Source organism: Hoplias malabaricus, chromosome 3 (genome assembly GCF_029633855.1).
Source record: "Hoplias malabaricus isolate fHopMal1 chromosome 3, fHopMal1.hap1, whole genome shotgun sequence".
Classification (NCBI taxonomy): Eukaryota; Metazoa; Chordata; class Actinopteri; order Characiformes; family Erythrinidae; genus Hoplias; species Hoplias malabaricus.
The window spans coordinates 8,572,914-8,595,895 of record NC_089802.1 but is presented as its reverse complement, the minus strand read 5'-3'; the positions used below and the strand labels follow the sequence as shown (position 1 = coordinate 8,595,895).

At 40.3% G+C, this 22,982-nt stretch overlaps 1 protein-coding gene across 3 annotated transcripts in view; it reads right to left on the bottom strand.

Moving 5' to 3' along the window:
* Positions 1–22,982, bottom strand: part of usp54b (ubiquitin specific peptidase 54b) — a 113,754-nt gene that overhangs the window by 47,318 nt on the left and 43,454 nt on the right. For all 3 annotated transcript variants that reach the window (XM_066665008.1, XM_066665009.1, XM_066665011.1), the window contains exon 3: positions 4,336–4,428. In XM_066665008.1, the coding sequence (XP_066521105.1) occupies positions 4,336–4,428 (93 nt within the window). The remainder of the gene's footprint in view (positions 1–4,335; positions 4,429–22,982) is intronic.

The following is a 22,982-nucleotide window of genomic DNA, read 5'->3' as shown; positions in this document are numbered from 1 at the left end:
ATGGTCCTCAGGGACACACATGTCTTGAGGTTTCATACACAGACCTCAAGCTTGTCCTCGCAGTAATACACTGACATGTGGACACACACAAACATATCACACAGATGTCTCAGCACACAAACTTTCACATGGCTTAGTGAGTGTGACAGTAAGTGGTTCTCAGCATTTACGCTCCTCTAGGAGATTCACACAGCATTTTCTAACAGCAAGTTCTTCTCTCGCACTTTCTCTCACACTGCAACATACGGCTCCTCTGCTCTCATATGCCTCCACAGTCTGTTCTCCATCTTCCTTCTCTGAGTCATTCTCACATTGCTCAGCAGAGCCTACATTAGTTCTCCTGTTCCTAAACTCTTTTTCAATATAGCACTCAGGGGCACTCCACAACAGCCAGATCCATGGGATTTTAAAAGACATAGTGCTCTACATGAACTTAATAAAGAATATGATATCAAATGTACACAATGTCGGGTGGCACGGTGGTGCAGCAGGTAGTGTCGCAGTCACACAGCTCCAGGGGCCTGGAGGTTGTGGGTTCGATTCCTGCTCCGGGTGACTGTCTGTGAGGAGTTTGGTGTGTTCTCCCTGTGTCCGTGTGGGTTTCCTCCCACAGTCCAAAAACACACGTTGGTAGGTGGATTGGTGACTCAAAAGTGTCCGTAGGTGTGAGTGAATGTGTGTGTGTTGCCCTGTGAAGGACTGGCGCCCCCTCCAGGGTGTATTCCCACCTTGCGCCCAATGATTCCAGGTAGGGTCTGGACCCACTGCGACCCTGAACTGGATAAAATCTTACAGATAATGAATGAATGTACACAATGTCCCCTTTATTCCAAAAGTAACCTGTTATTAATGACCACTTTTGTGACCAACACTGGCTTCTTTAGTTTTGTTCTAGAGATAAAAGTCTAGGGGTAGCTAATACATTGCTATGTCTTGTTATTGTGATATATTTTTCAAAGAGTTCATAGCAATGTTGAAATAAATAAAGTGCTGCATCGTAAGTTCTTTTTCATTCATCTTGTATCTTGAATCTTTTAATGATGGTTCCAACAAATCAAACATCAGAAAACTAAAAGGGGGATATATACCCTGTTTCAAGGAAATGTCTCAAAGTCATGTGATGATTTGTACTATCCATGGATTGCAGGTGACATCTATGTGTCAACTCAAAACATAACTGTGATGTTTAAATAGTTTTATTGCCTCTTTCAATTTAGATGTTACCATTAAAGAAAAATAAGACCCCAACCCATTTATTCACATTGTCACGCATTGTTTTCCCTGCCATGTGCTCTCTTAGCACATGGCTCTGTTTGTTATTGTCCATGTCTCTGCCCATGTCCCGCTTCTGTTCCTCCTCCTCATCAGTGTCTCATTTGTAATCCTGTCCTCTCGTTAGCTGTCCCAGATGTTCCTTGTCTGTGGTGTGCATTTAAGTTCCCTTGTCTCTGTGTGTGATTGTTGGACATTCCACATTTGCTTCTCTGTCTCTAGTCTGTTTGTCTTATCGGTTCCCCATTCTCATTCCTATCAAGTCGGTTTGTGTCTTTCTAGTCTGTTTCTCTGGTCTGTTAGTGTTTCCTTTCCTGTGCTTTGTGTACTTGTGGTTTCTGTCTCTAGTCTATTAGCTTGTCCCCGTTAGCTCTTTTTGTCTAAGTATCCTGTCTGTATCTGTCTGCCCTTGTTTTGTTATCTTTTGTATAAATAAGGTATTTACCTTATATAAATAAGGTATAGAGCTCTGTTTGAGCTCGTTGCCTGTGTTAGTCAGTAGCACCATGCTGCCTATACAGTGCACGTCAGATATAATAAAACTAAAATAACTGCACCCTGAGAGTAATTAGACGCTGATTAAACATGGACCATGGAACCTGTAGCTGACTAAAAATTATTTTCAACTTACAAAGCACTATGTGATATTGTGACTGACACTGTGCCCTACAGAGTGTGTACCTGAGACATTTGGGATTCAGCCTCTGTTCACTGCGGTGGAAACATCATTCACTGATCACTCACAACTTCAGACAAGGGGCACAAGCCAAAACAGAAAAACAATAGGTAGAGAGCTGCAAATATTTTCAAAACTTTTACACACTCTAAGTGCAGGGACAGTGGGATCAGTTTATTTACCCTGTAAACATTGTAAGATGGCGCGGTGCATCTGCTGCCGTCGCGTCTGTTGCGCAGACCTAACCCCTGTTGGGCGAGTTGACAGACAAAACAATCTTTTCGCTGCAAAGTTGTACTTCTATAACTTTGAATGTGACAATAAATTGAATCTAATCTAATCTAATGACCCTAATTCTGAAGCTGGTATATGATCTGTGTATGAATAACTCACACACGTTTTTAAATCACAAGAGCAGAGAAAAACAATAGAGTCTAATATGCTGACAGTTTTACATTAACTCCTATGACAGAAATGCTAATATGGCTAATAGTGGATAACACAGGAAAAGAGGTGGTGCGCTTCTTCACTTCTGAGTGTTGCTAAGCTCTGTCCAGCACAGGGAGACAAATCGACCCATCTTTCCCATCTGTTTACATTACTGCTCTGCACCTTAAATCAGTAGTACAATTATCCCATATGGTTCCATTTAAATATAGAAAACAGTTTTAAGCCAAGGGACAGCCCATGCCTCATTGTGAACATAAAGCACAATATCACATTTCATTTTATAAACCTGCAAAAATTACATAAGCAAGTCTATTACAGACAACTTGTGTCTTGCTGGATCAGTGTGTAGTGGGTGGGAAATTATGTAAATGTTGCAAACTATTTGCCAAACAATCTTTTTTAACCACAGCAGGCCACCAAGGAAACACACCAGGGAAACACACACGGTCTTACAGCTACAGGTGGGTGGGATAAGGGCCCATCAGAGCAAGCAAGGAGTAGCCAAGGTAACAGGTAGCCGTGGCAACACTCAGATACCAAGCAGCTGAGGAAACAGGGAGAGATTAAAAAAAGTGTCCATGACCAAAGCCAAGGCAGACTGGCACAGGCAGGAGGCTGAAGATTGATGCAAGATTAAAAAGCCCTATATCTATACTGCCCTCTTCTAGGTGCACTGCTGATGCCTATACATTTCATGCAGTGAAAGGAAACTGGAAAAAAAAATCTGCAGCAGGCTGATGTGTTGTTATTTTCAGGAACAAACGGCCAACTAAGAGACGACAAGAAGAAGGCCTTTTAAAACTAAACACCAGCCAAATATAGAATCACTCAAAGAAACATGTCAGCTTTTAGACTTCTCCAAGCTAAACATGGCCCAAAAATAGCACTTCTGCATTTTGCCTAAAGGCAACAGAACCACAGGACTTTGTTTTTCAGACCAAGAGTTTTACATGTCATTCAAACAAAAATAAAAAAATAAATAAACAGGAAAGGATTTTTTTTCTCCCCCCTTACGCTCTCCTCTATGTTCAGTCATCGGGAGAAATGAAAATGACTTTCTCAACAGATGCAGATAGAAGGGGAGGGGCAGTGACAGAAAGGGAAGGAGAAAGAGAGATAATAATGGTGGTGAGGGTGATGCTGGTGGTGGTGATGATGAACTAATTTCCATTCTGGGGCAATGAGGCAATCATTCAGCCAACCCCCATTCTGTTGGAACACCAGGGGAAATATCAGGAGAGTTAATTTCTCCTGCCTGCAGCCAGTGCAGCTGTGAATGCACAGACTCTCTCTGCTGAGCAGTGCCCCTGTTCCATCTAGGAACGCAGTACAGTGTCAGTCATTTAAAATTCAGTGGAAAAAGTTTATTTCAAGGGGATACATTACTGCAAAGTGATCCAGAGAAGTTGGAACCTCAAACTAAATATTCTTTTCACAGCGATGTTTTTTTTAATCTACAAAAATTAATTCCTAGAAGTTGGTGTTCTGTCTCTCACATTCCAGGTAATTGCAAAACATTCAGTGAAGTTAAGCTCTGGGCCAAGAAACAACTTCTTGGCAGTAACATATCCTTTCAGACCCACTGAGTCTCTTAAGGATTAAGTATCTGTTTATATGATGATGCCATTTGTAGCTTTCTAAGAGGCCTTGTTTGGACGTTAGGAGTTTCCTTGTATTTGCACTCTATCAAATTTTGAATAATAGTTTTGGATACTCCAGTGTTTTACACATATAGGGTACTACTTTGACTATGAAGAACTGTCAAATAAATAAATAAATAAATAAATAAATAAATAAATAAATAAATGTAAATTAAAAGGTAAAATTAAAAATCATTTCCACTGAACAGTTTTGGGAGTTTTCTATTTCTTGGATCACTAATGAACTATACACTCTCTCTCTCTTATCTTCCACAGAAGCACGGGAGATGCTCTTACCTTCAGAGCACAGAAGATGCACGAGTCCTCCATGCACTTGTGTGTGGTCAGTTGCCGGAAGCTTCTGCGGAAGATGTCAAGGTGCCAAAGTACCTGCGGGACGAAAGGAGAGTGACAAAAACGAATAAACCAAAGTTGCCTTTGAGTGAAATGAAAGTACGTTAAACCCAGCTTTCTCATTTGTGTCACATGTTTAGATCTTCCCAAAGTAGAGAAAGATGTGGGTTTTGATTAGAAGAGCCAAGCACGCAAACATGATCCTTCCTAAGACTTTTTCACATGGACAGGACAGTGCACTGCCTTATTGCCAACACACTCTGCATCCAGAATCATCTCCAATGCTTCTGGCTGACCCAAAGCAGACTAAATACACAAGCGCTTTAACTTCACCATCTTCAAAACACTCACACACACACACTCACCCCTGCAGATGTGCACATCACACCATTCAGTCCTGTGGATCTCTGGCCCTGTCCTGCACTCGCTCTCTTTCTCTCTCTCGCCAAAATTCCCGCAGTCCTCCAATCCCTCCTCAAGCAACGTGAGCCAGCACTGGCAGCCTGTGCCCACTGACCGCCTGCCAGGTGCCCACTCCACTTAATCCATCCAGCAGAGCAGGAATCCAATGCTTTTCTATAGCTGCACTGCTAAAGGCAAACGGGTCCAAGCACCGCTTGGTAGAAAGAAAAGAGCAAAGGGTGGAGAGTGAAAAAAATAAGGGTAAGGTACGTAGCCGCAGACCCGCAGAGAGAAAGTGAGCACTCAAAGTGAGGGTGAGCGAGTGAGATTGCGAGCTGTGATCACAGGAGAGTCAGCACTGAGAGCGAGGGAGAGACAAATAGAGAGAGTGAGAGAAAACAGAGAGGAAGGTGTGTGTATGTGTGGGGGGGGTGGAGTAGAGTAAGATTGTTGCAGAGATGTTAAACTAAAAAGTGCTGATACTGAGAGCATCGTAACAGCATGCAAGCAGGGGAGATGTGTGTGTGTGTGTGTGTGTCTATTCTTCAATGCGTGAGTGTGTGGTTTCACTGGCTTCTCTGGCCTGTCACTTAGATTAATTCACACTTGCCCTACACAGGGAGATGGAAGGAGGCAAGAGGGCAAAAGCTGCATGACTAGAGCAGGCTTTATGCACCTTCACCCAAAATCAACCATCTGGAGCTGAAGCTGCACATCCCTGCAGTCTGTGAGACACACACACTTACCAATGTCCACTTACATACACCTTCTAACTGCTTACACCTAGAAAGAAATTAATCATGTAATGTCTGGACCAATAACTATCCACGATTTTTTTCTCCTTTTCTTTTTTAATTATTTTTCATTTCTTAGCAGTCTCTATAGAGTTCAGTAAAAATAAGACAAAGAAGATCAAGCCACATACAAATATATAGCCACAAAGCACCCAAAGCGTATATGTCAAATTCTGTGCAACTATACATTATCTTATCACATTACTAACTAGAATCTTTAGCATTATAATCATTTTAAATGTCTTGTTATTCTTATTGCTATAGCAGTGTTATACCTAGATGAAAAAGCAATCAAACTCTGTTAATCCATCTGTTGGACCACCATGGAGCATTAGCATTAGCATTAGCAAGCAAACCATGTCAATTAACACAACCTCACATAGTGTGGTAGAATTTTCAATCAAGACTGCTTAAAAAATGGATATTGTACATTTGCCTTGTGATATATAGCTGCAACAATAGATATGAACCTTTAAGAGTGCAGCATTGCAATTCTTCTGTTACTTTGCATGACAGAGCATACTTACTTGCATGATTGGTATAACAGACCACTTTTATAACACAGAATGCTTTGCAAATTGTAGTAATCTCCTTCACTTAGCTGAGCTGCTGTGGTTATAAAACAATACAGCATGATTAACTGAGCGTATAATATCATTTTTCATCTATTAGTTGGTACTAACACAGACACCAATATACCAAGAACACAAATCTGTACAAACCAAACACTTGCATGCACAGACACACATTCAGGCAGTATTCAAAGTCTTGCTTATCCACATCTCCCCTGTAACAGATCAGCAGTGTTCATACAACCAACAGTGCAGAAAAGTTGCAGTTTCATGCTTTATCTAAGAAAGGACACCATCTGCTAACTCTGTTCTGAGGCCAGGCAAGAGCACTGGTCTTCATCGCCTACTTCTGTGGACACTTGTTTCTCCGAAGGCTGGATGTTGTGTAAGTGGCCTGCTGTGCCTCCCTCGGTGGATATGCCTCGGCACTAGCACACTGTGTATACAAATTCATGAGCTCTTTGGTCACTTGCATGATGACATTACCCTGCAGCAGCCTGCAATGCTAACTCAGGCATACACGTACAACATGGCACCCAAACAGCCTCACACAACATGTCAACCTATATAAAATGTAAAAAAAACTTTTTAAAGAGATGCCAGTATCCAGTATGCAGTATAAGAAACTATATTAGCAAGGGTGATGTAGTCAGGCAGATTTGTGATGCTAATCTGGGATTTACTAGCATCAAATTATTATTAGCTTTAATATCTAAGCTAATCTAGCAAACATGTCTTGCCAAATCAAGGAATCCACTTGAACATTCACATTTAGACCCAACTCAATCTTTCATAGTCAATGCAAAACAAGTGCAAAAATACTTAAATGACACATCATAATGCAATAACATGGCCTATAAACAGTGGGATGTCCCTTGGCTTAACTGAGTTAGCATACTCCACATCTAATTTTTTTAATCTAAAAAGTGAAAAAATGGGTTTCAACATGTGCAAACCTGCAATAACCTACATGTGCCATATAGTTTTATGTCAGCATCAACTGATATTATGCTATGTGAGTAGTGCTGGGCGATATTTGTGCAAATTCATATCAAGATTAATTGTACATTTTACCATGACTACGATTATTTTGTTTTTGTATTTTTGACCCTCATAGTTCAGTGAAGAGGCTTGTACTGTAAATATGCTCCAATATTAAAGCTGGGATATTTTTTCTAATGTTGCTGGGAGCTTGTTCCTCTCTTGTTTTTTGAGCACTGTTTATATTTGGTGTGTGATTGTTGTTTGGTCACTGAAACCAAACCAGTGTTTACATTTGACTTCTTTTGTTCAGTGTTGTCTTAATTATAGATAAAACAGAGCACGTCCAAAACATAGCATGTCCAGCTATTAGCTACTAGCTGCTTGGTCGCTTGGTCGGCCTCCACGTTTAGGTTGCTTCCCTGTGGCAGATAGGGGCAGAATCACTTGACTACAGCTTGGTAGTGTGTTTTTAAAAGGGATAGTGCATGAACACACAGTGGGGACATAATAGAATAAAAATAATCAATATAATCGATATAGACAAAATTATATTGATTAGAATGTCGATTTTAATCATGATTCTGAATGTCGATTTTGAATAATTTTCAATTAATTGCCCAGCCCTATATGTGAGTGCACATCTGATGTCAATACTGGCTGAAATATTATATAAAAAAAATTAATAATTAAACATTATTTACTGTGTTTTTTGCAGTTAACGTCTGTAAAAATCTGAATTTAAAGAACATTTTTAAATATTACCGTTAGCTGTCTGCCTTGCTTAGTTACAGCAACCAGTACTATCCAGCTGATGGACTTCATCTTTAACACATGAGCAAAAGACCACATGTTGAAGGTCAAAGGCCCACCAGCAGAGAACAACACTGTTTCTAAGCATCCATTTCATCAAGTCAGGCTCCTCGCACACGACACCGATTCAAGCAGGACCTCGCACAAGTCTACTAATGTTTCAGTTAATTTATAGTCAATTTAACACTTTTTTAGTTGTGTACATAACGTATTCCTATTCATCTGAAAAGGTTAAAATATAGGTTTAATTGCCCTACCCGATAAGAAAAGTAAATACTAGGTTGTAATCACAGACAAAACAACTGTGTGGACGTCTCATCTGATTTAGGAGGAATGAAGGCAGGTTTCATTACTGACGCACAAAGCAGACGCAACAATAAGAGGGCTAAATACATGAAGAGGTTTATGTTATGACTTGTGCTCTCTCTTTCATACTCTCCCTATCACTTTATCCCATTCTCAGAGTGATGAAATGATCCTTGGGCTGGGCCTGGAGTCAGATTGCAGACTGGCCTTGTCAAAACAGACTGCAAAAAAAGCATTTCATCTCCCCCTTAATCTCATACGGAGCTGTGCTCTCTCACATATTCACTGCAGACGTACACATGGACAAACACAAAAACACAAAACACTGCTAGGGCTTTGCATTCTCCACTCTCAGCGATTCTTCCCTGAAGTCCTGGCAGCAGCATTAACAGACTTGCAGACTTGTGCAGCAGATTTGCTGTTATGTCTATGAATCCTCTGCAGTTATTCTGCCTTAGCCTGCTACTCTTCATGCTATTATTAAAAACCAAACAAGAAAACACACTTGTGGCCTGCCTGCCCTTGTGTTTGTTTCTGCCATATCCTCTTGCATGAATGCAGGAATCTAGGGCCTTGTTACGGAGAAGAGAGAAGGATGAAGAACAGGTTGAGGTCAAAGCCAAAGGCACAAAAACACTAGGAAACAAAAAACGTACAGACTGGAAAAGGCATGAAAATGATGTAAGTTGCGGGGCTAATGCGGCATGAAGATGAGGGCAGGCTTAGGGCAGATTAAGCATGGACTCTGTCCCAGTCCACTATTAAAATGGACCCACACCAACCACGCCACTGTGCACAAGTATCTGCTCCTCACTGCTATCACATAAGAGCCTCTGGACACTGTCCACACTTAAAAACACACAGAAACACGAACACACAAAATTACATTTCCATTAACAGAAATCATCAAAAAAAAAAAAAGCAGTGCCGAAATGAGATGCTTTGCCTGGAGGAGGTGCAGAGTTAAGCAAGGCTCAGATGGCACTGATTTAGGAAAGGAAGGAGAGAAGGAGAGAACGAGAGAGAGAGCGCGCGCGCGCGCGCGAGAGAGAGAGAGAGAGAGAGAGAGAGAGAGAGAGAGAGAGAGAGAGAGAGGTAGCGGATGAGGCAGATGACAGATTGCACTCTGCTGCTGGCGTCTGCGCTTTTCTCCCACCCTCTTTATTTTATTTATTTGTGATGAATCTGCTCTGCGCTGAACAATGAACTGAGCAAGTAGCACTTATGAGCGGCACTTGGCACGGTGGACACAGAGGGCACAGCACGTGGAAGGTGACAGGGAGAGAGAGATTTTATAAAGATTAATAAACACTTATGAGGATATTTGTAAAGACCCAGTCAAACTGGGTTCAGGTTCTCGCAACCAGCCTCCCTCTTTTAACAGATCCCTGTACAGATCCCCCCGGCTTTCATTATTCTCCTTACTGTACTCTTCTATCCATTACGTTTATCAGCTGTGTTCTTAACCAAATTTAAGACCAAGTTTCCAATATGATGTTTTTATTTGTTGTGATCAATATGTTACATTTAAAATGATAAAGGAATAGAGTTTTAGGATAAAAGCCGTCTTAAAGCACGGTATGTTATGGTGTGAAATCAGCACATTATATAAATGTATGCAGACTGAATAACAAGTAGGGAGATTAATCAAAAGCCTTGCTTGAAAAGTGTAAAATATTGTAAGAACAAAACTTACTATTTTTGACAGCTGATTATTATGGGATATTTTTTGTTCATATTTTACTTGTCTATAATACACTTACAGCTATATCTGCACCTCAACTGGAACAGAAACATCAGTTTTTGGTCAGTTTCAGATTCACCACAAGGGAAATCATAAATTAAGAAATAACTAATGAACATGCACTAATGAGGGCGGCACGGTGGCGCAGCAGGTAGTGTCACAGTCACACAGCTCCAGGGGTTCAATTCCCGCTCTGGGTGACGGTCTGTGAGGAGTTGGTGTGTTCTCCCCGTGTCTGCGTGGGTTTCCTCCCACAGTCCAAAAACACAAGTTGGTAGGTGGATTGGCGACTCAAAAGTGTCCGTAGGTGTGAGTGTGTGAGTGAATGTGTGTGTGTGTCTGTGTTGCCCTGTGAAGGACTGGCGCCCCCTCCAGGGTGTATTCCTGCCTTGCGCCCAATGATTCCAGGTAGGCTCTGGACCCACTACGACCCTGAACTGGATGTGCTTACAGATAATGAACTTAGGAAGTGCTTACAGATAATGAATGAATGAGTGAATTAACATGCACTAATGAATAATAAGGGAGCACAAGCTACAAACACTAAACAGAACTGTGAGCCAGGTCTCGTGATCCGTGGGAGCTCACAGGTACAGAGGCATGACTACAGGACACAGCAAAGAGAGACTAAGACACACAACGAGGGCAAACCATGACAGTGAGCCTAATCAGATTGAGAAATGTTCTTATTTACCCGTCTTATCCCCTATCCCCTGAGATCAAGGTCAGATCATGATGTATTTTGGGTCAGAACCCATTGGGCTGTATACAGTTTTGGACCAGCGTTTCCAATTTGTTTAGTCAGTTTAGTCTTTAGTCAGTGCAGCCTAGCACATGAGCACAATGAGATGCAATAACCAGGCACATGTGACATCATACAAATACATATAATCATTTCTACATTATGTAGGAGAGAGTGAGTCAGTGCACTGCTGGTTGTTGAGGTTTATGGCTCTAATGGTGAGTAATATCCTATCCTCAAGCATCTGGAGAGTAATGTCCAGTGCTAAGGACTGTGTTGGGCCAAAATGACTGGGGAAAGGTCTGCATTAACAGCTTGTGACCTCTAAGCGTGTGTGTGTGTGTGTGTGTGTGTGTGTGTGTGTCTTTGTACTTCCCACGTGGGCAGGCTGGAATGACTCAGAGTGACAGACGTACCAACTTCCTGTGCGTCAGTGGCCAATCGATCATCAGTACCTCCTTGGAGGAAGGTGAACATTCAACACTGCTCTTGCTGAAAGCATTCTGCCCAAGACTCACACCTACACGCCCTAACGCTGATGCTACATACATACTGTGGTTATGTCTATAGGCCAAGGACAGTTTCATTTCTGATCTGCAGTGCTAGGGAAAGCTAAAACTTCTTAGCAATAACTTTCAAACATGGAATAGACAATCACTCACTTTCTAAAAACGCAAGCACTCTGCTGGTGCATCACCCACCCAAATATGAATACAACTTCTGAATGGCTGTAGCCTCTGTAAATAAGCCATATGTGCAAGTGACCTCAGAAGACAAGCCTCTGTATACCAGCATTAGGAAGGTCTCATTCCATCTCATCCATGAGTCTCCATGATTTATGGATTAAAGCAATTCCCAATGAGATAATCCAATGAAGTTGAGCCACGAATAGTTTCTCGTTGTCCAAAGTCGGATTCTTTGTTTTACAGTGGAACTAAAACTATGAAACAATGGACAAACCATCTAAACAATTAGCAGCAGATAATGTAAAGCCTATGTATGCTAATATCATTGAGTTATTCACATATTCTCTGAAAACTCCTTAATATTATGAGGTGTTTTTATTTTATTTTATTTGCATTTATATGCATTTTTGGACTTGATTTTCTAACTCTAACAAGTTTCTAATAAGTTTCTATGTGGGAAACAATCAACTCTTCAGATATACACCAGAGGACCAATCAAGGTAAAAGGTGCAGAGAAGTCGAAAACCTTTTAACAATATTTTTTCAGTGAAAATTGTGACAATTGTTAAAGAAATAATTACTTTCAATGCAGTTTTTGTTTTCTAAATTATATGATTTTATGTTAATACCCATTGTGAAACATGCAAACATGTTGCTGAAACATTTTCTGTTGTCTTCAAAGTTCTTCAAAAGCTTGAAAAGCAATTAGAGCTTGAAAGGTAATTAGATTACCTAGTACATATATATATATATATATATAAAAATATTTATTTAATTTATTCACCCACCTTTTTCTCCCTAAAGACTAAAACCTTTTTCCTTTTTTTTCTTTTTTGTTTTTTGTATGAGAGTCATATGACATATGAGAGTTTCTGATATAAAACCAAACATAATACTGAGCTGTTACACTGACTGACTGGGACAGTTTATTTCAGTCGCTGGTTTGATGTCCAACTTAAAGGAAATTCAAACTCATTGTTAATACCTAAAACTGGCCTCTGCACAAGTCAATATATTTAGAAATGACATTTATAACTAACCTGCAATACTTTTTGAATAAGACAATAATTGTGCTAAAGCTATAAATGTCACAAATAATATAAATGTCATTAAAAAAATCTGACACGTAGACAATATGTTACAACAAAAATGTAAAGTTTTAAATCAAACTGATGAAAACTGTTCATGTTACTTGAAAACAATTGCTTTTGTCATGTTTGGCCAGAGAAACGAGAAATGAGTAAGGTGACCAGACGTCCTCTTTTTTAGACTTAAAAAAATGTCCAGGCAGAATTTCACAAACGTCCGGGATTTTGTTTTTCTAGAGTTTACATAGAATTTGGAGAAGTTTCGCTCACAAACTAGTCCCGCCCTCCCCTACTCTGATTGGTTCGCTTGAGTGAGAAGGGGGCGTGGTGAAATAGCCTAAAATCTTCTGATTGGACGGTCTGACTGTAGAGCTACCGTTATTGGTCGATAACCTTCTCGTATACATTTAATTGGTCAGTCTGCACGTCAGTAGTCGTCCACGTGTCCTCTTTTTCACCATCTCAGATCAGTGCATAATATTAAAATGTTCTCTCTGCATTTAACCCTTTCCAAAGAACCCATTTAGAAACGTGATATGGTTTTGATATTGAGTTTTTAGAATAGATTTAGTGTGTCTGTTATTTTTGTTTATGAAAGAGAATGGTTCTTGGCCGACTGAACAAATTTGGAGCAATCCCTTTATGGATAACTAAATGTGTGACTAATGAAACAGTACATTCTCGCTGCAAAACAATTAAACTGCAACACAGCACTTTTTCCTGCTGTGTTGTACAATGTAATTTGTGTGAAAATGACCTGTTAGTCAGCCAGTGCAAAAATCAATTAGTGAATTAATTTGAAAAGTCCCAGAGATCCAGAAATGTGCCCCGCTCTGTCATGTGTCTCTATCTGCTGGAAGAAGGCAGTCACAGAGGCAGTGTACGTCACTCATCTTTAATGGCTGTAGTTGGCCAGCTTCCAGACTGGAGTAAGTGATGCTTCAGCACTGGAGCAGAAGACTAATGGAGGACTAAGAAATGGCCAATATGAGGAAAAGAGAGAGAGAGAGAGAGAGAGAGAGAGAGAGAGAGAGAATGCAAGAGATGAAGAGTGCACTCCCCTTAGCTCTCCATGCAGGAACGTCTCTGAACATCTGTTTCTCGAGCTCTTTGCCTGGTCACGCTTTCACTCCTCTAACACTCACTCTTCCCTCAGCCCTGGGGGTAGTAATTAATATGACGGACAATCTACTGAGTCTTTGTGTGCGTGTGATTCATATTGTGGGAGCTGTAAGAGGAGCAGTTCTAATTAAACCATTTTCTTTTTTATGCTGTAAAGTCAATCGCTGCTCTTTCAACTATTGTTTTCTCTTCAGGTCTCTCTTTAGCTTAGGTGCAGTAACAAGTCGTGGACCCTAGTTTTTTCAAAAGACCTTTCACAGAGGGATGCCAAATATAGAGACGCATTAATATGAGAAGAGTAGTGAGCTCTCATAGGTTTTAATCCATAATGAAAGTTATTTCTAAAATATGTATTTGGACTGAGATGTGAGGAATTTCCCAAGCATTACAATCCCATTAGAACTCTTTTCATCTCACCCAAAATTTGTGAGTGACGGCTTGTGACCTAATTTATATCTGAAAAAGACCAATCAGCAGAAACATGAGTGGTGTGGGCAGCGTTTTTCCACTCTTTCTCTCAACGAAGAAAAGTGAACCTGACAATATATCTCAATTCATCCCTATATCTAAGGGACTGAGAATGATACACTGTAAAATATATAAAGTAATTAATTCATTCATTCATTATCTGTAAGCGCTTATCCAGTTCAGGGTCATGGTGGGTCCGGAGCCTACCTGGAATCATTGGGCGCAAGGTGGGAAAACACCCTGGAGGGGGCGCCAGTCCTTCACAGGGCAACACACACTCACACATTCGGACAATTTTGAGTCGCCAATCCACCTACCAACGTGTGTTTTTGGACTGTGGGAGGAAACCCACGCAGACACAGAGAGAACACACCAACTCCTCACAGACAGTCACCCGGAGGAAACCCACGCAGACCCAGAGAGAACACACCAACTCCTCACAGACAGTCACCTGGAGCAGGAATTGAACCCATGACCTCCAGGCCCCTGGAGCTGTGTGACTGCAACACTACCTGCTGCACCACCGTGCCACCCATAAATAAATAAGTAAATAAATAAGTAAATAAAAATAAATTTGCAAGGAGCAAGGCATTTCAGCACACTCAGGATTCCGGCAATTTTTGAACACGTAGGCAAGGGCAAACTAATGAACCCTGGACATTTCTTCTCTTTTCCTTTCTTTCTTTTTTTTATCTCATCTTCCACTAATCCCTCTATCACCCTCATCCCACTGTGGACCTCCAAGCGGTTTTCGTACCTTTGTTGTGCTGGTCCATTCCTGCTGGACGGCTGCATAAAACAATGTCCATCACTCTCCCCCGACATACACATATCTCTCCTGACAACAGTGCTTTTCAGTTTTAATAAATCATTTCCAATATGACGAGACATTTCACCATGGTGACAGCACTGCGCCCTTATGCTAGCCCAATGAGAGGGGTCTCAACGTCATTACACAGAGAGCCTGGACCACCATGCAGGGCTTATGGGCATGCAGGGTATTATGGGTAATCGAGGAAGACTATATGTTCTGGGTCAGTTCACATCTGTTGTGTGTGTGTGTGTGTGTGTGTGTGTGTGTGTGTGTGTGTGTGTGTGTGTGTGTGTTTTACAGGTGTGTGTGTAGCGGTGACAGGCTGTGCCATCTCTGTGGGGTTACACAGAGGTGAGGCAGAGTGTGCATTAGGGAAAAGCATGTAGATTAAAGAAAACAGGGAAGAGGCTGGGAGGCTATGACTACTGTAGCAGTCAGGTTTGGGCATCTGAATGTAGAACACAGGAGAATTAACCTGTGTCGATAACAGAATCCTTTATTTGTATAAAGTATATGGGAAACAACTCTGCTTCAGGAGTTAGGAAACATCTAAAAATTAGCCAAACATAACTGACGATATTATCATCGTTGATGTGACCAGATGTAATAGAAGATTCTACTACTACTACAAATTATATAATTCATTCATTCATTCATTCATTCATTCATTGCCTTTAACCGCTTATCCATTTCAGGGTCACTGTGGGACTGGGGCCTACCTGGAATCATTGGGCGCAAGGTAGGAACACACCCTGGACAAAGTGTCAGTCCATGGCAGGGCAGCACACACATACACACACACACTCCCACACACAAACACACATTTACATACAGTTTAGCGTGGCCCATCAACCTACCAACATGTGTTTCTGAACTGTGTGAGGAAACCGGAGTACACAGGGAGAACACACCAAACGCCTCATGTGCAGTCACCTGAGATGGGACTCCAACCCAGGACCAGAGGCAGTTCCTGTCAAACCTCTTAGGGGCGCATTTGTTGTGATAACTGCTAAGGTGACTTGACAGCACCATCTAACGTTGAAGAGTTTTATTCCTGTGGTCACCTCATGTAGAAATACCACCAGTAAACAGTGGATTCATAGAGCTTTCTCTTTATCTACATACTGTACAGTATTTGTGGAGAGCTTTATCCAGGAGTTCATTAAAAAGATCTTCTTTAATAAAGTTACTTTGCCTCTACAAAAATCAACTGTGGTTATGAACAAATTCATTTCCATTGAGTCAACCTCACAGATATTTTGAAGAGAGACCGGCTTTACCACTACTCATATAGAATTCTATACATTTTACACTCTTCGGTTTTCAGATATTTTATTTTAGGTGCAGGGGTTCCAGAATAAAGAGTATTATGATGCTTATGAAAGTCATAGTGACCGGATCGCTAGCTGCTCTCTCTACACGGCTCAGGCACTCCATCAGTGCCCTATTCACTATATATTTCACTACACACTGAGCCATGTAGGGAATAAAGTAGGGGGCCATTTGGAACATACCTCACCTTATGACAACAGTACACTGAGCCAGCTCTCCGGGAACTGACTGAGAATGTACTGAAGGCGCTGTAGCTCGTAAAAAAGAGCCTTAACATGAGAGTTTATGAGAGGAGTCTGAGGCAATTTTACACCATCCTGAAAATGCCTAAAAAAGAGGTGGGACTGTACGGAACAAAACCTAACGCTGATTGGACTGTGATACTTAAAGGCAGGACTAACCGTCTTGCAGAGCTCGGTTAATATAGAGCCATGGGTTTTTACTGTAATAGAATGAAAGAAACAAAAATTATTCCTTTCTTTTTTGGTGGTGTGTCGCCCCATCGCCCTAAAGGAAAAAAAACGCTGACGAGTGTGACAGCCACTGACAATAAAAATACTAGTAGGAGTAAATTTTATACCTGAAATTTTGAAATGCAGACTGAGTTTCAAGCAAAGTGATAGTATGCAGGTTGAAATAAAATATTATCTGTAATTAAAAAAGAATACAAAAACAGATTTATTTGTCAAATACCACTGTGTACATCACTGCTTCGCTTAACATTTTACATTTTCTTTTAGAATTAAAACATGATTTTTGGGGGGGTCTGGAATCTGATATCTGTAAGAACTTGATAACAGCTCGGATTAGAGAGTAATCTCATTACTGTAGGATTCTCCAGCATGTTTAAAAATACCCAGCTATGTAGGAATAAACATGTCTCTCTCTATGGTTTGCATGAAACAAATGAATAAATGAGTGGAAATGATTAAACCTGCAGGAAACTGCATTTTACCCTCACTGGGGACTGTTACAGAGGGAATATGGTTTAGCGTCACTGGGCACAGGCCTACAGGAGCCCATCCAGCTGGAGGATTCAGGAAGCCTTCAGTGTATGATCACGCACCTCCGAAATGGGATTAACCAACACACACACACACATACACACTGCTGTATCCAGAGCTGCTGTTTAGTGTTTGTGTATGCCTTTCCTTTCTTGGCTAGTGTGGTGCCACTGAGCCTGGTCTGTGTGTGTGCATATGCAAATAGGCGAAAGGGTAGAGAGCATATGCATAAACACAATATTATTTTGTTGTTTTTATAAAAAAAAAAGCCCTCAAAATGTGTAACTTCACAGGAAAATGATAACTTTATGCTTATGACAAATGTGTATTTTTCTAGATGCATAATTCTAAATTCATTATTATACACAGTTAATTCACTAGTGTTAAATCAACAGTATTAGTGTTAACACTGAGAGTGTTAATTAACACTGGTGAATTTACTGTGTAGTATTTAAATGGGTCTATTATATTTATAATGGCACATTTACACATGAAAACCAGTAAGTATATTTTAAAATAGTAAAATAATATGCATTCATCATGCATTTTCTGTAACCAGTTCCTTTGGATCAGGGTCACTGTGTGTCCAGAGCTTACCCCGAATCAAGCAGGAACACACCCTGGGCATCACAGGGCATCACGCCCATACTTGTGGACTGCTCAATGTGCTTTGAGAAGAACATTAACTTCCCAGTTCTGTTACATCAACAAACACCAATGAGATGATGTTGCCACTTAAGGAGCCGCAGATAGCACCTTATAAAAAAAATAGCACCGGTCTGATACCATGTACAGACATCAGGACGACATCTAACAAATGTGCTCCAATCCCATCATAAGGGTTTTAGAATAAAATGATTTTTTATATGTCAAAATGTCTTAAAAACAAATCATGTGTGTAGAGACACAGAACGAATTTGAACGTAAGCAGCAAAGTGGACTAGGCAGCTGAGATGGTCAACTGGGGCTAAGGCCTGCAGCATACGGTTCACCAATCCATAAATCCTGAGCATAAACACAGTGGACTCTACACAGTCCTATGTCTGTTACTGTGCCAGTAGCACTCTTCAATAGTTCCTCACTAAACGGGAAATCACATCCCTCTGGACTCCTCACTAGGCAAACACAAGGATGATAATCTGTTGGACTAGGGCTTTATTCTCCAGCTTCAACGGCTCGTCCCTGCTTCCAGAGCAGCCTCAAAAACTGCACGAGTTACAATTAGGCTCTAAATATAACTCTCAGTTTTAAAAGATCCACACCCTCTCGAGGCTTTGTCACTGAGCCATGCTTAATTTCTGTTTTATAATGATGAAGTGTTGCTACCACAACTTCACAGCTGTCCTCACACCTTTCGAGATTTTCAGTACGTAACATTACTCCAGTGGAAAAGCAACCAGGTAAAAGTGCGTCTAGTCGTTCCCCTGCTGTTGAAAAGCACCGTTAGTAGTGTTCCAGGTAACAGGCCAAAATCAGCCATGGCTCCTATGTTCAGGGACATGCAAATAGGCCTGGCTTTTTAAGTCCTGGGCCAGAAGCTTATCCCAAACGAGTCGTAGCCATTTCATGTATTGACTTTCCAGGTTTCAGTGGCATTAAACATGTAAACATGGCTTACATGTTTGCAGCTTAATTATACAGAATCTGTGCATGGGACATTTGGTGGAAATATGCTTACATAAGACATGCAAAGAATTACAAGCACTAAAATATAAAATAAGATGAATTAACAACCTGGAGTGCTAGTTTCAGTCAAAGAGTAAACAGAAGAGAAAGAAACAAAACAAAACTAATTAATATAAGAAGATACTAAAGATTTTCTCAATGCTACACTTTGTAGATCAAGTACAATTCTTAATTTAGCCGGCATCCTGTTACATAAAATGCATGAATTAACATAACTGAATATGGATATTCCGTTGTCCTTGAGCCAGTATTGCAATTTCCTTCACCGCAAGTGACACATTTTGTGGGGGTGCTATCCTCCCTAATTAAGACTGATCAAAAGTGATTGTTTCTGTTAATTAATAATTAGTTACTTAGAAATGTATTAAGCTATTTAAACATGAAAAGATTTCATTCATTCACTTCAAACAAAGTCATAGTGGACAATGTCAATTTGCAATCTCCAATCTTCAGAGACAAATGAATAACACACTTTAGCTGTGTCTTTCTTAAGCTTTGGTCAGAAAAGCAGCTAATCAGCCCCTTTGAGGATTAAAATAAATACTGCCATGCCTAATTAGTTCATTTTCCTCTCCACTTTCCTTTTTTTAGGATTTCCAGGTATTTCTATCACAGATAATTATATAAGCTTCTGGTGTGTGAGCAGAAATCTGAGAAAAAAAAACGGCCTTTTAAGTGGCGCAATCATCATAAAATCTGGATTTGATCAAGCTGGCCGGCAGAGTGGGGAGATTAATGAAAGCAGAGGAGCAGCGTGACCGCGGTCTAGAGGACAAAGATGGCCAAAGCCAGAAACGGTCCAGACAATTAGCATCGCCATTCTCACGCTGACCAGCATCAAGGACATAGGCTGTTTATTCAAATGAGCTGCGATAAGGCTTAATGTGGATAAAGGCTTATTGCTCTCATCCTAATGAGTGAAATCACAGCACTCCCCAGAACAGGTGCACAGCCTGAGCAAAGAGGCGCACACAACACAATATTAACCAGCACTAATTGGCAACTACATGATAAAGAAAAGGCAATCATGGCTGCCGGTGCAGTATGATTCAGGCTAAACATATGCTGCATCTGACCGCCCATCTATCAATTATTTCAAACAGCCTAGTGGCAAATTCTGAGACATAATCAGCTCGTCCCAAGTCAATTAAATCTCCAAATCCTTCTGAAGAGTTTGTCAAGACTAGCTATTTTCGTCTGACATATGCTGTATGTTGATTATTAACATCTGGCCAACTAAGAATTAGATGTTAAAGTTAGTCACAGTGAAGACTCCTGGGAAAATTAAATCAAATTGTGTATTAGTCTAAAATGTATAAAAAATAACTGCATGAGAAAATAAACAGATTCAAGATAAAACATATTTATTTATTTACTATTTATGGTTACATCCTATATATTTGTTATAGAATTTTATGCCATTTACGTGCTGTTAACCTGATCTACTTCAGAGGTCTTCAAATGACTGCAGACAAACCTAAAATTATTGTAATTGCTTGGTATTGTTTAATTAATCTTAAATAAAAAAAAAACACCCATTCATCATCAAGCAGCTTTTCCACACTGCATCGAGGTGAGGCAAGGACTGGAGCTGTAGACCAAATCCCTTCCTGGTTTATATAAAAGGGTGGAAAAACGTTCTTGCTAAATTAAGAACTTTTCACATTACTTAAGATGGCATGAGATGAAGATGGGCTGAAGGGATGGAGGCAGAAATTTAGAACTCAACTTTGAAGCTTAATTTAAACACTTAATCTCTGGAAGAGTTTTTTAGGAATCTGTCCAAAATGCTGTCCTGCAGCTTTGAGATACGGCCCAAATGTCACATGGATATAAATGGCCTCAGACTCAAGGTCTAATGTTACATTCACATGTTTCTTCTAAGAATGGGTAGTCACCCACCCAAGGCGACTTGACCTTTCTAAATAGGTTCCATGTTAAATAAAGGACAGATTTAACAAGGAACAAGTGCTATTTTATTTATTTGTTTTTAAGTAACATTAGATTTTGTATTTACGACACCTGCAGAGTGTAATTAATGTTTACAGCACTGTCCTGAATGAACAGATGGGGTGTGGTTTCCTACACTACTCCAAATGTTACATAGTGCTATTTCTGCAGTGCTGAGCCTGGAGTAGCAAGACAGAGGGTTTTTTTACTCTCTATTAAATGTCAGTGAATCACCAGTGACCCTGAAGTTTTGTGTTTGTCTTAGTATCAGTGATGTAAAGGACAGTATGTGATATAGAAAATAAACTGAGGAAACGATACAATGGTTCAAAGGAATTTCATTGAATGTCATTGAAGAGGTAAAGGTCGTTGAAACTCCACCATCCCCAAGCAATAATAAAGCAATATATAAATAGCCCTGCTGTGGTATCAGGACCATAACCTTTATTTGAACATCACTCCTGACCATAAGTATCACTCCTAAATAGAGATGGACGGATCAGTGGTTTGAAAGTCCAATAATTATTTCCTATTGTCTTTTAACATAATCCCCTGACTGCCAATTCCTTCTGAAGGTGGGAAATGACTATGTTTAACAATTACGGAAGTGTCCATCATGAAGTTATATTTATGGTTATCTCTAAAAAGTCAATCTTGAATTTTAAGAATGGTGTGCTGTAGAAGGACTCTTGACAAACTGTCATTTCATTAATCGTGGATTCCCTGATCCGTCTGAGCCACATGCAATTAATCACTGCGCAGAAATTCAAACACATAGACACATCTGCACACCTTTCCTGTCCAGTAAGTCAAACACATTACATAATTACTCTCAAGTGCAGCGCATCAAACACGCATAGTGGCATCCAGACTTTCTTCTGTCTGTCCCCTGTCTCTATCGCACTCTCTCTGTGTTCTACACTTGTTCTCTCACTGTTCGCCCGGATTGAGTGTTCTCTGGCTTTTAGAGTGTGGGCCAGGCCTCTGATGGGATAGGTAGCAGAGTGGAATGTTTAATTCATGGCCAGACACACTCTCAGGACAGACACAGAGTGGTTTAAGTAGGGATAGCCTACAGGGAAGACCCAGATAGAGCTATGCAAAACAGAGCAGAAACAGCATCAGAAACAGTGACCACATCCTTCTGTGTGCACACTGCAAATGTGAGTTTTTAGTGGATACTACTTTCACATTTACAGGTCTAGGATTTACAGTTTAAGTGTTTAGAATTACTTTTCATACTAATAATATTTGTTATTTGAAATATAATAAATATATAGTCATAGATTTTAATATAAACATTACACCATGTGCATTTTTAGATGCGGTTGCCCAACCAAATTTCTGATGCCTGCCATTAAATATCTGACCTGGTGTAAATTTTAAAATGTATTCATAGTGGAGACTTGTAGGCATTATTAGGTAAAACAGTCCCCAACATCTTAGATTTACCACTTTATTTGTAACATATTATTCTTATTATTATTACCTCTAGATATATTGGAAATAACAATAATAAATAATACATATATTTCTTAAATTCATTTATTATTAAAACAATAACACATGTTAAAGGTGTCATAAAGTGTCCAGCGTGTGTGATCATAGATTAAGGAAACAGTCAAAGCTAAAACAGTGCTGCCTCTCAAGTGCCCAGTCCGGAGCGGAATTCATAGATCCCACCCTCCGAGATCCCGAGATCCCGCCCTCCCGCCCTCTGTCCAATCATTTTACAGTCCATCCTGTGGCCAGGTCCACAAACAGTGTCTCGTAGCCATGAAATGACCAAGTGATGTTAATTTAATGTTATATTTTACCTGACCCAAAAAGCCCCATTGCCCTTCTAAAAATCTCTAAGACCAGAGACGGAATAAAATGAGAGGAAACATTGGCGCTGTGTTTGAAAAATGAAGGCAAAGAAGCAGCAACACAGAACAGAGCCAGAGCTGGCTAATTCTCTCCTGAACTGTTAACAGCAAATAATTTCTGAAAAAATCTAGAAGTACAGACGCCTATGTAGAGATTAAAAAGGAGTAAACACCATAGGTTGTGTGTTTTATATAAAGAAAGTGAGGCATAGCAACGT